A 13,910-nucleotide genomic window follows, 5' to 3' on the forward strand; every position below is an offset into this window, starting at 1 on the left:
CAAAACACACTTTATAGGTTTTTAATATAACATCTATAAACTTGTTTACGTATTAAAATAATCCATTTATTCCAAACCTTTGAAGTGTTCCTTGAATGAGATAAAGCACGCGAGAGAAGCTATTAACTGCAACGATTACTTGAATCTTGTTTACTGACATATTTATGTGAACAAGAATTTTTCAAACAAAATATATAGATAGATAATAGAAGGTACATAGATTCAACTCTATTTTAAGCGTGAAAAAATCCAATTTAATCCTTCGTTCAGATTCAATATATCGCCGGTCTGTTGCCAGACATTGTATGAGTAGACGCGGACATTGTCCACGGCAGATTTTAATTAAAATCAAGTTAACCCGTGATCGATGAACGGGTGGCCACACGATATTCTCGTTATCGTCCGTCCTTTAGACAAATTGAGTGTCACCTCCGTGTCGAGCCATTATTACTTTTTGATACCCGACCAGACAGATTTCGTTAGAATTGTAGGTAAACATTTTGGGTATATTATTTTCTTTGTTAACTGAGCAGTTCTACGAATAATTAATTTGAAGTTGATTGAACGCCGATTATTGTGACATTCAATGTGTTTTAAAGTTGCGAATTATTGCTAGATTAGTTGAAATATGGCTGTTATTGCGTTCATTATATTATACCTAATTTATAATGTTTACATAATATGCAAATTAGTTGGTGCTTTCATTTCAAAAGGTTCTCAAAATATTGTTATTGTGTAAACTCACATTCAATATATTGGAGAAATATGAACTGTTCAATGATATGGAATTTAAGATGAACATTTTAAACTTCTCGCAATAGTTTTAAAATACATTCTTTGTTGTGTAATTTTTTCAACATACAATGCACTCGGAATAATGAAAAAGTTACAGTTGCAGTTTTTGTGTAAAGCAGGTGCGAAATGTAAAAATACTTTTACATTAAGCACCAGAAGTTTAATGAGTGCGGGAGTGAGTGGGACTGTGAAATAAATCTTAGTTAATGTCCCTTTAGTCTGGTCAGCAGCGCCCATGTGTATAGAGATTACAGAATTACTGAATAAATGGTTAAGTTCTGGAATCTATTGCCTGTGTAAGGTAGATCAGTAGGCACTTAGTAAGCTATTCCTATAAATCTAATAGCAGTCTAGGTTTTGCGGACAAAGTAATGGGAGTTGGCTCTTTGTCCCTTTGTAATTGTAATAGTTTAGATTGTTATTGTGTCATTATCGTATGTTAAACAGTACTACGTAACTGTATGTTGAAGCATAAAATCTAATATGGTATGGAAATCAAATCCAGTAGGTACGATGATGAAATTAGTACGATGATTATTCGATGAAAATCCAAACTTTCATCTTATTTAAAAAATTTGAACACTGACGAATGAATCTATTTATTAAATCTCCTATCGTTTGTTCCAGAAATGCAACATTCCTCGAGCCTCACTTGCAAGGCGTAAGGCGCCGGGACAGTCGGAGCTCCGACTCTGACCACGATGAGCGATCGACTGAAGATGACGAAAGATCTCTCATCAGAAGTTCCCCCCGCACACGGCTGCCCCCGCCCCCTCCCCCGCCGCCTGACGATGAACCGCCGCCGATGAAACCTAGAGAGTTCTTCGAAAGACTACAGAGTCAAGCAATGAGAGAATCGCAGGACAGAAAGCAGAGACGGGATCTTGCTATCAAACAGGCGAATCAACTCTTCAGACCTGTGGACACTGACGGCAGTTTGGGAGACAGCCTGAGCCAGGTAAGATTTTAAGATTCACGAGAAGCTATTGAGTTAAAGTACATAACAAATAGGCACCTTCAGGCCAATACGTCTGTAATGTGACTAAGTTACCATTACAATTGATGCCATATTTCACGAGTACAATAATGATTCAAACTTCGACAAAATCACTCGAGTATTTGATTCACATCCTAAAAGTAAAGTTTATCGCAAGTGGACTTTTAGATTTTAAACTAAACAAATAGAAGAATTTCGTCGTAAAAGTTTCGTAATGAACGGCTCACTGCGTTCACTAAGTTTTTTCAACCAGTCGTCTATTTACATGGCAAAATTCAGAGCAGTACCGTTGGCGAATTTGATATTGAAGTAAAATTACGTTCAGGCAGTCTATTTGTGTTGCTTTCAAATGGTCCGTTTGAATGCGGGTTGTCGGAACTGTAAGTTCCCAACTTCCTTCTATTTTGCTTCCATTACCATGTGAATAAGCCGCGAGTAACGTTACATGAGAGCCGTGTCTTTCAATTCTATCCGCGGAATTAAATTTTTGCTTTTCAATGTGAGCGCGTTTCGCAAAATGAGGTATTACGTCCCTTTGTCGCGTGTTTTTATTTAGAATGTCGTCTTAAGGAAATTCAGGGTAAACTTCGTTATTAAAGATGGTGCTCCCGTTCCGCAGTCTTTATTAAATTTGTACAAAAGAAACGAATAATTCTTTGTTTGTAAATGATCCGACTCGCTCGAGGCTATTAAACGTAGACACAACATCATCGAGGGTTAAGAGCTTCTGTTGAAACGACCGAATATTGTTTACAGTGCATTTGGAATGATAACCAGGAGCCGGCACAATATTTACGCACAGAACGGCGGCTGCACTCCAAATGCACTTACGGACCGTGACAAAAGCACTCTTGAGGTGTACGACTCTAGTCAATTGCAAGTGTTGCTTGAATGCTTGAAATCCTACCGAACCCTTGCAGTTGTTGATGCGTTTGAGCAAAGTGTTATATTTTATCACGCTGTTCATGAGATGCGTCATTAAGCCCTTAGACATTTCGGTTATTAAATGGTGAAGTTGTGAAATGTTTTATGATCAATAAATCTTTATATCTTCTTATATATAAAAATGAATCGCAAAATGTGTTGGTAAGCGCATAACTCGAGAACGATTTCGAACTGAACCGATTTCGATAATTCTTTTTTATTATATTCCTTGAAGTACGAGGATGGTTTTTATGTAGAGAAAACGTAAATATGTACCTACCACGGGCGAAGCCGGGGCGGACCGCTAGTGTATATATATATATACCTAATCATCATTCAACTTTGGTTGAACGATGATTATCATTAATTATCATACAATATCATAAAATAAATATCTTTATCTTAATTTACGTTACTGATTCAATAATCATTGAAATAAATCTAACCATTATGAAAATAAATGAGTTATTCCCGCAAAAACATTCCCGGCATGAAATAGGGTCCGACTGCGAAAAAGACAATACGGGTCGGGATGACCCAAAATATTCATTACACTTCACTTATATATTACAATGATAATTAACCCTCAAATTAGAGCTCTGTGCTCAGAGTTGAAAGCCATTTGTGGCGTATAAATGGCACTAGTGGACAATGCTAGCATTTGCTTAAATTAATGCGTTATTTTAATGTTTCCCATAACTATCAGGCTATGCGGTTTGCTATTTAAGTACAAAACGTGGTTAATATTTTGTGTTTGATAATTAAGTACTTTAATTAATAGCAATCAAGCAATTGTTTTATTATCTTCTTATATATAAAATTCTCGTGTCACAATGTTAGTCTGCATACTCCTCCGAAACGGGTGGACCGATTCTCATGAAATTTTCTGTGCATATCGGGTAAGTCTGAGAATCGGCCAACATCTATTTTTCATATGTACCACGGGCGAAGCCGGGGCGGACCGCTAGTTAAACTATAAAATAATAGAAATGAGATATGTAGTCAGTCAGTCATAGACGCATAGTTTTTTCGGTTTTTTGAATCCGTGTTTGTTGACCTCACGGTCATTTTAATGCAAAAGTAAATCAAAATCTTTGTTTATAATTTAATCCAATGGTCTTCTTATAACACCACGTACCATAAACTCCACACTAAATGCAGTTAATGACCGGCTAATTTGCACCATTGTTAAGGAGTCATTTTTTCAGCACCGTCAGCTTCGCGCCCCCCGGTTAATCGTTGAAAAGAAAAACCCTGGATAATTTGCGTCCGAGTGCAGTCGATTCACTGCTTCCTGTGCACTTTGCATGTAACTACTCGCTATATAACATTCAATGTATAACGAACAAGTGGGATATTAAAAAATGTTATGTGGTTTTATGAAACCACGGTAAAAGTGAAACTGTTCGAACGGTTCCGAACACTGCTTTATACCTACTCGGCAGCCGACCGTCACGCGACATGCGCTACACAGACCAAAAAGTTTGAGACGATGTAATAAAAGTTTCACTTTAAAAGTTCATCTAAACTGATATTAAAATTTAAAAGTAGCAAACGTACCTTTTATATTTTCTTTTCTTTTTATTAATAAAATGTTTTGTTTCAGGCAATATAAGTTATTTTTTTTAATTTACAAAATTAAAATTGTAATCTGAAAATTCCTGTTTTTGATTGGTATTTTAAATATGTGATAACATTTTAATACTTTTATCGTCTATCCGATACAAAGTACACTTTATTTTGTTTGTCACTTGGTCTAGACATTTTTGACGTATTGTAAGGGTTTCCTATAAATAAGTGGGAGATGGGGGACGTCAAACACGTCAGCTTAATGATGAGCTTTTTACTCAAAATCAGTCTTGCTTGCCATCGTGTAGTGTGATTGATTTCGTGATTCTATCTTCCTTTAAGGTACCTTATAAAAGTTATGCTTGTTATTTTAAATCATGTAACACCCTCTTGTTCAATCTTTTCCCAGCTTGAAGAACTTTCTCTTTCACCCGGGTATACAGATAGGATTGCTATGTTTATAGGTGCAAAACCAAACCTATTCTACAGACAAATCCGTGCATTTGCTTATTAAAATTGTTCCCTACTTTACATGGTCATTTAATATACTATTACTCCTCCTTAAACATGTTTAACAATAACGAATATGCTAAATACCAAATTAAAGCCCCAACGGTCCCTTTGGTAACAGGACAATCGAGCCTGAATCAGCCGCAGTTACAATGTCACATGTCAAGTAACTCTCCAGTGGATATGATACCCTAGTCCCTTACCCTTGCCTAAATATCAGCTGTATATATAACAAAATAATTTGAAACCCTTTTGTATTTATAAAGATTGCAGTCAACTAGATAAATTATATGTGTATAATCTACTAAAGAAGGTCGTGTCTCACATTGACCAAGGATAAAAAAGCTGAATGTAATCTGTTATGAAACAAGCCACTAAATTTTCAAAATCGTTTTTTTTTTTGAACTCGCTTAGCTTTAAAAATTAGTAAAGACTAAGGCTCTTTCTTGCTAATGACTATGTAGCAAAATTAGTTCCTCCAAGTATTAGTTATCTATGAACCATACCACATTATTATATTCGTATATGTAGGACGTTTTTCGATCAAAGAATCATAACATAAATGGGTCATTCATATAGGCATCCTTAGTTCCAACTACATGGCTATGAATTCATAATATTATTGTCATGCCGAGAATATTAATGTCGGTATCCTTTCGCTATATCTGTTTAAGTGTGAAAAAATGGTACGTTGGTATTTTACGATCCATATTAAAACAAAATGAATATATAATACTTAATACAATAAACCCATAGTTTGAATGCCTCTACATCACTATCATATTGTGCCGATTTTTGTGTGCTTTTTGTATAAGCATAGAAAAGTGCCTGAAATTATTATTTTCTTTTTAATTTATTAATTACTAGGTTTCTGCCCGCGGCTTCGCCCGCGCAGTGAAAGAAAAACCCGCATAGTTCCCGTTCCCGTGGGATTTCCGGGATTGCGTCATTTTCCCGGGATAAAAAGTAGCCTTTCTCGGGTATCAAAATATCTCCATACCAAATTTCATGAAAATTGGTTCAGTAGTTTAGGCGTGATTGAGTAACAGACAGACAGACAGAGTTACTTTCGCATTTATAATATTAAGTATGGATTAGTCGTAAGCTGAATGACGGATTGAGAATTACGGTCCCATGTTTAAAAGAAAACAGGACTATTCTGATCGAACAGGACTATTTTTATTTGTCTTTTCACACATAAAAAGGACTGAAGTAAAATTTATTTTTAATTGCAATTCAGTCAGTCAGCGTTATCTACGGAGAGCTGTGTTTGAAAATGAAAAGATTTATCATTAGCTCTTGTTTGTTGTTTGTTGTATCAACTTTTCATGTTTCGATAAAAAAATTTGTAACGTCAAAGTTGCGTTATCTTTTAATATATTGCTTTATTATTGCGTTCAAAAAAGTAGGTAAAGTACGTAGACTATAAATTTTAACAAACCAATTTCAATTTATAAATCAAACTTCCGTTAAAATTAATCACATTTTAATTAGCTCTACAATAAGTATTAACCTACAAATTAAAATTATGTAGCTATAATTAACTACTTAATTATCAAACGAAAGACAAACGTACTTATTTCCATTACCACTCGGTAAACGAACAAAATTGTCAACGGAAAGCAAAAGAGAAATTAATTATAGTTAACCATAAAAACGTCATTACAATCCGCACGGTATAGGGCGGCGACTTATTGATTTTACCCCGTGAGTCATCCCGCTGCATCCCCGCTGCGTCCCTTGGACCACAAATGTTGTTTGTTCTCTTTGATTGAACTTGAAGAAAACTAAAGGGTCTAAGTTTATTTGAGAACTTATAACTTGATCTCGGCCTGCGACGGTTTTTGCATCCGTGTTTATTTTTATTTTATTTTTTACCCGTCTGCAGTCGATTCCGCTCGTTAAAAGTTAAAACTTTGCCGCTTTGAGCTGGCTTGGTTTCTAGTATTTTGCTAAATAAATTGTGGATGTTGTGATACTTTTAACGAGTGCTTCATTAGATTCGTTGCAATTTTCATTTGAATTTTTAATTTGTTGCGTCATTTTCATTTTCGCATTATTAAGCTATCAATCTCTATGCAGTCTTTTAAAAATATGTGTGCAAATAAAAAAAATATAGATAACTAATAAACCGTAGAATCATCTAATTAATTAAAGAAAAATGACTTCATCGACCCACAAATCAAAACTATTAATCATAACATCGAATGAAGGCGCAAATCTTAAAGACTATCGCATTCCAATTGACCGTTATGTCCGCCATTAACCTAATTAAAAGTACCCTATTCTTAAAGTTTCGGTAGCAGGTGTCTTGCGTTCACTCCTTAAACGTCTGTTCCATTTGCAGTACTAGAGCACGTGTGACCACTTCGCACTTACCAAAGTCGAGTAAAGCTGAACTGTTATGCGACACTAAGTGTCAGGAGTTGTATATTTTTATGAGTCTCGGTGATACACAGCTGCCTCTTAAGAGATTGAGGGGGGTTTGAAAATAGGGGTCTTACTTTTCATGACATCGTTGATTCGACTCTACTTATAACTTTCGCGAAGTTTTCCCAGTAATCCCCGATTATTGGTCATAAATTTGTTTACATCAAAAGTTTTGAGTTGTTGGCAAAATTAAAAATGTATTTTATATTTACAGCATGGCAGTTTTATTTTGATTTTGTATGAGTGCAATAATAAATTTTACAAACTACAAATATACATCTGCCTAGGAATTTCCGTTTTAATGGCTCATTGAACGTTACTAAATTTAATGCTCTAATGAACCCAATAATACTACAAATTTTAATTAAATCTAACAGCAAAAACACGCACGAAACCGCAATACAACCTATCATAAAACAATAACATCCCATACAAATTACAAGCACCATAACAAGACCACGAACAATCCGACAAAATTAATGTACCTACAACGCACGTACAAAACCGTCGTTTAGCGCCATAGAAAACTAATTGCAATCCAACTTTCCCCATAAATCTGTACATAGATGCTATAACTTCGCTATAAACGTTGCTTTGTTTTCAGGATTTAACACCTTACCTGACGCCGGCCGCGGCGGCTTTTGTTATATGATTCATAGCACTCCATTATTGTTACCGATTTGGATATTAATTTCCCGCGCAATTTAATAGAAATGTTAACGCAAATTACTTAATTAATTTTGCCTTCCCTACGTTTAAACGTTTGCATTCTTCGTGTTTAATTAAACGGTTATTATCATTAGTTGTTTCGGTTATCTTTTATTAGTTTTATTATTTCAGTAACGAAATATATAAACGATTAATATAGGTAATTATTAGGAATGTCATTCTCGTTTAATCACCGTTTTAATTGAGGCCTTTAAACGCATTCTACTCAAAATCGTCCAAAGAACCATCACTCTAACGATAAAAAAACACCTATAACTACCAATAATTAATTTCAGCACATATAAATATTAACTCGCATGCAAATAGTAACTTTGATTACAGTTTTATTAAGCGTCGAATGCAGAATCCCTTCAATTGATTCGGCAGAGATACGGCGTGGCTTCCCCGCGCAAATGTTGGTTCACTGAATCGTTTATTTGCCGCAGACCATTAATTTATAGAGCAATAACGACGGCTGGTACGATTTTTATTTATTTGCAAATGTACGCGTATTTGGCTAAACCACCGTGGTTGTTTACACAGCCCGTGTGCACGCGAAGCACGTAAGAGTGAATTTTACAACCATAAATATAATGTTCCAAGATTTGGAAAGACACTGTTTCCAGGAATTGCTATAAATTTTTTGCCTTTCTTGAAAATACACATTTGACTTTTGACTTTCCTTTAACTTGCTAACTGTAAAAGTAGGGATCCAGTACCTACATAACTTTTTTTCTTACTAAGGTTATAATTTATTAATAAAGGCACTAGTTATTATTCTGTAATAAAGGTAAAGGCAAGGCGAGATACTTTCCCTCAGTCAATAATAAAAGAACTGTCAAAACAATGTATTTATACGCAAAAAGTCTACATAAATATAACGTTAGTCAAAAACACTTCTTACTTTACTTATGTCACTTTACTTGTTAATGTGAAAAGATTCATTTCGCAATTAGCAATGAAATGCAGCATCAAAACTAATTGTAACAAATGTATGCGATTTAATTTTGAAACTACACCACGTTTAACGTGCGGTATTATGCAAGGAAGTTTGTCTCTATTAACGAATATGACACCCTCCTAGATACGTTACACAGAGTTTTAATAAATCATAATCATTTAATGCGTATAATGTTAATATAATCTCTACATTGTTTGTCTTTCGTCACTTAAAATTAAATAGACGTAGAAGATTAATGTCGCATATTAATTTTTAAAAGTAATTATGTTTCTTCAAAATGAATGTATTTTGTAATTTTTTTGTAATTAACACATTCATAATATCACTTTAATACTAATATTTTAAGTAGACGAAGAATTATTGCACTGTTTACCTTTATCTAACATTTGCTACACTACTGCGGCCGGCGTATGTTTCCTGCGCTCACAAAAATACCTTTTATAGAATTATTAAAAAGACTTTCCTCACATAATGAGGAGTATCATATTTCCGCAGGCTTTATCTTTATGCGAGGGCTATGACCGCACAAAAAGGGTAAAAATAACTTTCACCCAAACAACGAGACATACGCGAGCCAACGAGAACGAACGATCGTACGAAATTGCCGCCTTTGTGCCTCAAACCTTTGCGGATGAATCGAGAAATAACATTTCCAAGTCCCTGAACAAAGCCTTCTTTCTGTTTGAAGTGAATGTTCTGGAAATTTGTCGCGAAATATCTTCCCGTCATATGAAATGTCGTATTCAACAGTTTTATTGCGGTGCAATATGTTGAAGGGATAGATTTCCGTTAAAAATTCGCTTGTGTGACCCCACATTTTAACTGAAGAATGTTCAATATCAGATAACAAATACGTATTACTTCTATCGATTGTGGATTTGATTTCTGGTAGATACGGTATATAGATTTTATGTGATTCATAGATATATTATTTTATGTCTCTTTATTTTATTTTTATAATTGTTTCAACTTCACATGAAAAGATGTGAAGACAATATAATTTTATGAAAAAAAAAAACATAATATTTAAGGGCCTATCTATTTTCTTTATTGTACAGGGTTTGACGCACTTGGTGCACTTCTCAACTTGTACACCATGCTCAAATGGTGAACTTAGCAACTTGTACACTTCTCAAATGGTACACTTCGCGACTGGTACACGTCTCAAATGGTGCACTTCGCAAATGGTGCACTTTTTAAGATTAGTTGAGATTTGGAAAAATTGTGTAAAAATGAAAGAATTTTTAGTTTTGGATGTTTAATTTTTATAATTATGTCAACACAATAATAATAATTAAACTATACAGAATCACCTTAAACACTATAACATTTTGGGTCATTTTTATTTTTTCAAAAATAAAAATGTGACTCGGATATAATAAAAATAATATAATTATGTCAAAAAAAAGTAGATTTACAGTAAAAAAATAACTAAAACTACTAAAACTTTGTCTTAGTAAAAGTAGTCTAAAACTAAAACTTTGTCTTTGTAATTTTACTTATTATTACTTTTACTAATTTGTTTTTAAGAAACAGGTTATGATTTAATTTAAAGCTTTTATTTAATTAGTAATAGTTAAAAGTTAAATAATAATATTACAAAGGTTATTGATATAATATGATATTATATCATATCTTTATTATGATATTTTTTTACTGTAAATCTACTTTTTTTTTGACATAATTATATTATTTTTATTATATCCGAGTCACATTTTTATTTTTGAAAAAATAAAAATGACCCAAAATGTTATAGTGTTTAAGGTGATTCTGTATAGTTTAATTATTATTATTGTGTTGACATAATTATAAAAATTAAACATCCAAAACTAAAAATTCTTTCATTTTTACACAATTTTTCCAAATCTCAACTAATCTTAAAAAGTGCACCATTTGCGAAGTGCACCATTTGAGACGTGTACCAGTCGCGAAGTGTACCATTTGAGAAGTGTACAAGTTGCTAAGTTCACCATTTGAGCATGGTGTACAAGTTGAGAAGTGCACCAAGTGCGTCAAACCCATTGTACATACTAGCGGTCCGCCCCGGCTTCGCCCGTGGTACATATTTCGCAATAAAAGGTAGCCTATGTTCTTTCTCAGGGTCTAAAGATTTTCTGTGCCAAATTTCATCAAAATCGGTCCAGTAGTTTATGCGTGAAAACCATACATACATACATACATACATACATACATACTTACATACATACAAACCTTTCCTCTTTATAATATTAGTATAGATAAATTGAAAGCTTTACATCAAGTTCATTGACCGGCAAACGAAAAGCTCCTATACACTATTTCCATATAAAATTTAGTTTACAACAAACCGAAACAACGTTAGATGCTCTAGAGACTGCTACAAGAAACATGCGACAGATTTAATCATGAGAAAATATAGGAAGTCTGCGAAGTAGATTGTACCTAATTCCCTTGCTTACGACACGGGAATTGGGCACCGTGCCCGGATTGCAATTTAGAACGTCTTATCTTAAACATTTATATTTTACATTAATTGGTTTGTTCTCCTATTGCGATCATATAACAAAGTCTGACGGATGACTTCCTGAAATTCATTATGATTTTTCTTCATTTTCGTTTTATTTCAAATTTTGTTTCATTTTTTGGGACTTCAAATCAACTACTTTCGAAATTAATAGGTTAGCGTTAACCTAATAAAAAAGCTTATGACGAACTTTGAGCCTTATTTTATAATATGCCTACTAAATCAAATAGCAAACTCAAAAACAGTTTTCTTTAATTTGGCAAACACCATTTCAATAAAACATCAATAATTACAAACGTATACAATCAATACGCCTGTAATCCATGTTTAATTAGGCTAGTAGGAAAGATTAAACCTTATAAATTCTCGTCCTCATTTACATTGACTTTAATCTTAATAGGCTGTGTAGGTACACTTTATATATCAACACGGTTCGCAAACATTTACTCGGTCCCTAACCCACTCCATGTTTAACTCCGCTTTATTATGTTTAAAATAAAATGTAACGTTTGAAAATAAACTTTATGCTATTTACAGCAACGTATAAAATAATTTGTTGTTTATTTTATTTAATAGAACCATAAAAGGATACGATGCTTTCAAAACTCGTAATGCAAGTGTTTGTGACGGAGTAATGGAAATTATTTTGAATTTAAAATTCTGAATTAATTTTCATACTTTCGAGTTTAGATAATACTCATTGCATTTTGGAATATATTTTGATGTACACATTTCTAAACTACTCGTCTCTCGACGCGATGCTCTTAACATATTACGATGTCGATAAGTTTAAAATATGCAGATCCATTAGCTAAGATGTGAGCTGATGCTGCGAGAGTATGATTAATTAAGTAATGTGAAATATGTTCCTATGTTTTATGCAAAATGCAAATAAGAAGAAACCTCCACATATACCTCATTTTAGAAGGACTTTTGTATTCTGTGCTTTTTTATTACATTTTACATAAATATCACACCCTTCGCTGTTCCATTTATTGTACCAATTAAAAACTGCTACTTGACTTGCTATTTCAATATTCCTTAAATCATTACATAAATATTTAAATCTATTGAACAACGAAGACGAAAATACGAGTTTGTTTCCCGCAGGACCATCACACCTTTTCTTTTTTCACAGTTCTAATAATGTTTTCTTAACTTTTCAGAGCCGGGAAAGTCTATCATCAGATGGAGAAGGTGCGAAAGGAGACTGCTCCTCCGTCGGATCTTCAGGGTCTGATTCCGAAGAACAGCCACCATGTGATATTGGCTTGCTGGAGAGACTGATCAGAACCCACCCGGTTTGGTTCCTTCCTGGGATCCAGCGCGCTGGGGCCTTTCATCTATTGCAAGGGAAGGAAGAAGGGGTAAGTTGTAGTTGAACTTAACTATGTCAATGTGATTTTACGCCATGTAAACAAGTTAATAACAATAGGCATTCAGCGTGTAATATTTGGTGCAACATTTATTATTGTAATTACTAATTAGTTGTTTAAGGCAAATCTTTTTGTGAATTTAACTCGACATTATTTTCTTAGCAGTCTTTATGTATGTCTAATAAAACGATGAACTAGGAACATAATAGCAAATCATGTACTAAAATATTCGTTTTCACATAAAGTATTCCAACGTATCCAAATTTCACATAACAAGGCAATAAATTTACATTCGCAACGAACGTTCCAGAACTTCGTGGTGCGCCAGTCGAGCCAGCCGGATACAATGGCAATAAGCGTCCGCCTGCCAGCTGACAAGGGCCCTTACATCGAACACTACCTCATTCAGGCCTCGGGCGGTCGCATCGGCCTCGAGACCTCGCACAACAGATTCGACAACATCCCCGAATTGATTGCGCATTATTCACAATGTTGGTGAGTCTAGTTTCTGTTCAGTGTATAACAAAGATTTTTGGAACCAAGTTTTGAAAAACCAAAAATGTTCAATGTTCTAAATTGCTTGGTTTAATTGTATTTATATTACTCAGTAATTAGTGTGAAATAAAATCAACAAATAATATTTGATTATGACACAGATTAATTGATAATCGCATTAATTAATAAACACATTGCGTAATTTGTAATTAGCAGAAATAAATTTGGTCATAATTGATATTCGTAATGATCGAACTATATGTATTTCATTTGCAGTGATGAGTTACCAGTGCAGTTACAACTACCGAGGCCTCTCAGAGAAGCGAAGAGTAGACACCAGTTAAGTTCCTTGGCTCTGCTTGGACAAGAGTTCTGGGGCTACCCGATGGCGAATCCAAAGAATAACCCGAACAATCTCCTGTCGCCATGTCAGCTTGCAAATGGCGTTGTGCCAATGGCTGTCACACCCTCGGATACGGGATCTAGTCTTAGCAGTTTTAATGCGAGTAAGTATACTTTATTCAGGGAAATATGTAGAACATGTGTGAAGATTTTATAAGACTGATAATTTAATATTTTATGAAGAGGAAAATGAAAGTGCTAAATTCTATTCCAAAAACAAATTTTAAGTGATTATTATAA

The 13,910-nt window shown here is 34.1% G+C and overlaps 1 protein-coding gene across 11 annotated transcripts in view; it reads left to right on the forward strand.

Moving 5' to 3' along the window:
- Positions 1-13,910, forward strand: part of LOC149907131 (protein sprint-like) — a 171,735-nt gene that overhangs the window by 144,120 nt on the left and 13,705 nt on the right. For all 11 annotated transcript variants that reach the window (XM_090103512.1, XM_090103506.1, XM_090103507.1 and 8 more), the window contains 4 exons: positions 1,423-1,753; positions 12,564-12,764; positions 13,084-13,268; positions 13,545-13,774. In XM_090103512.1, coding sequence (XP_089959638.1) covers positions 1,423-1,753; positions 12,564-12,764; positions 13,084-13,268; positions 13,545-13,774 — 947 coding nt within the window. The remainder of the gene's footprint in view (positions 1-1,422; positions 1,754-12,563; positions 12,765-13,083; positions 13,269-13,544; positions 13,775-13,910) is intronic.

Source organism: Colias eurytheme, chromosome 7 (genome assembly GCF_061535395.1).
Source record: "Colias eurytheme isolate Ceu_HAF_F1 chromosome 7, ilColEury1 Martin Lab GWU primary, whole genome shotgun sequence".
NCBI classification, from domain to species: Eukaryota; Metazoa; Arthropoda; class Insecta; order Lepidoptera; family Pieridae; genus Colias; species Colias eurytheme.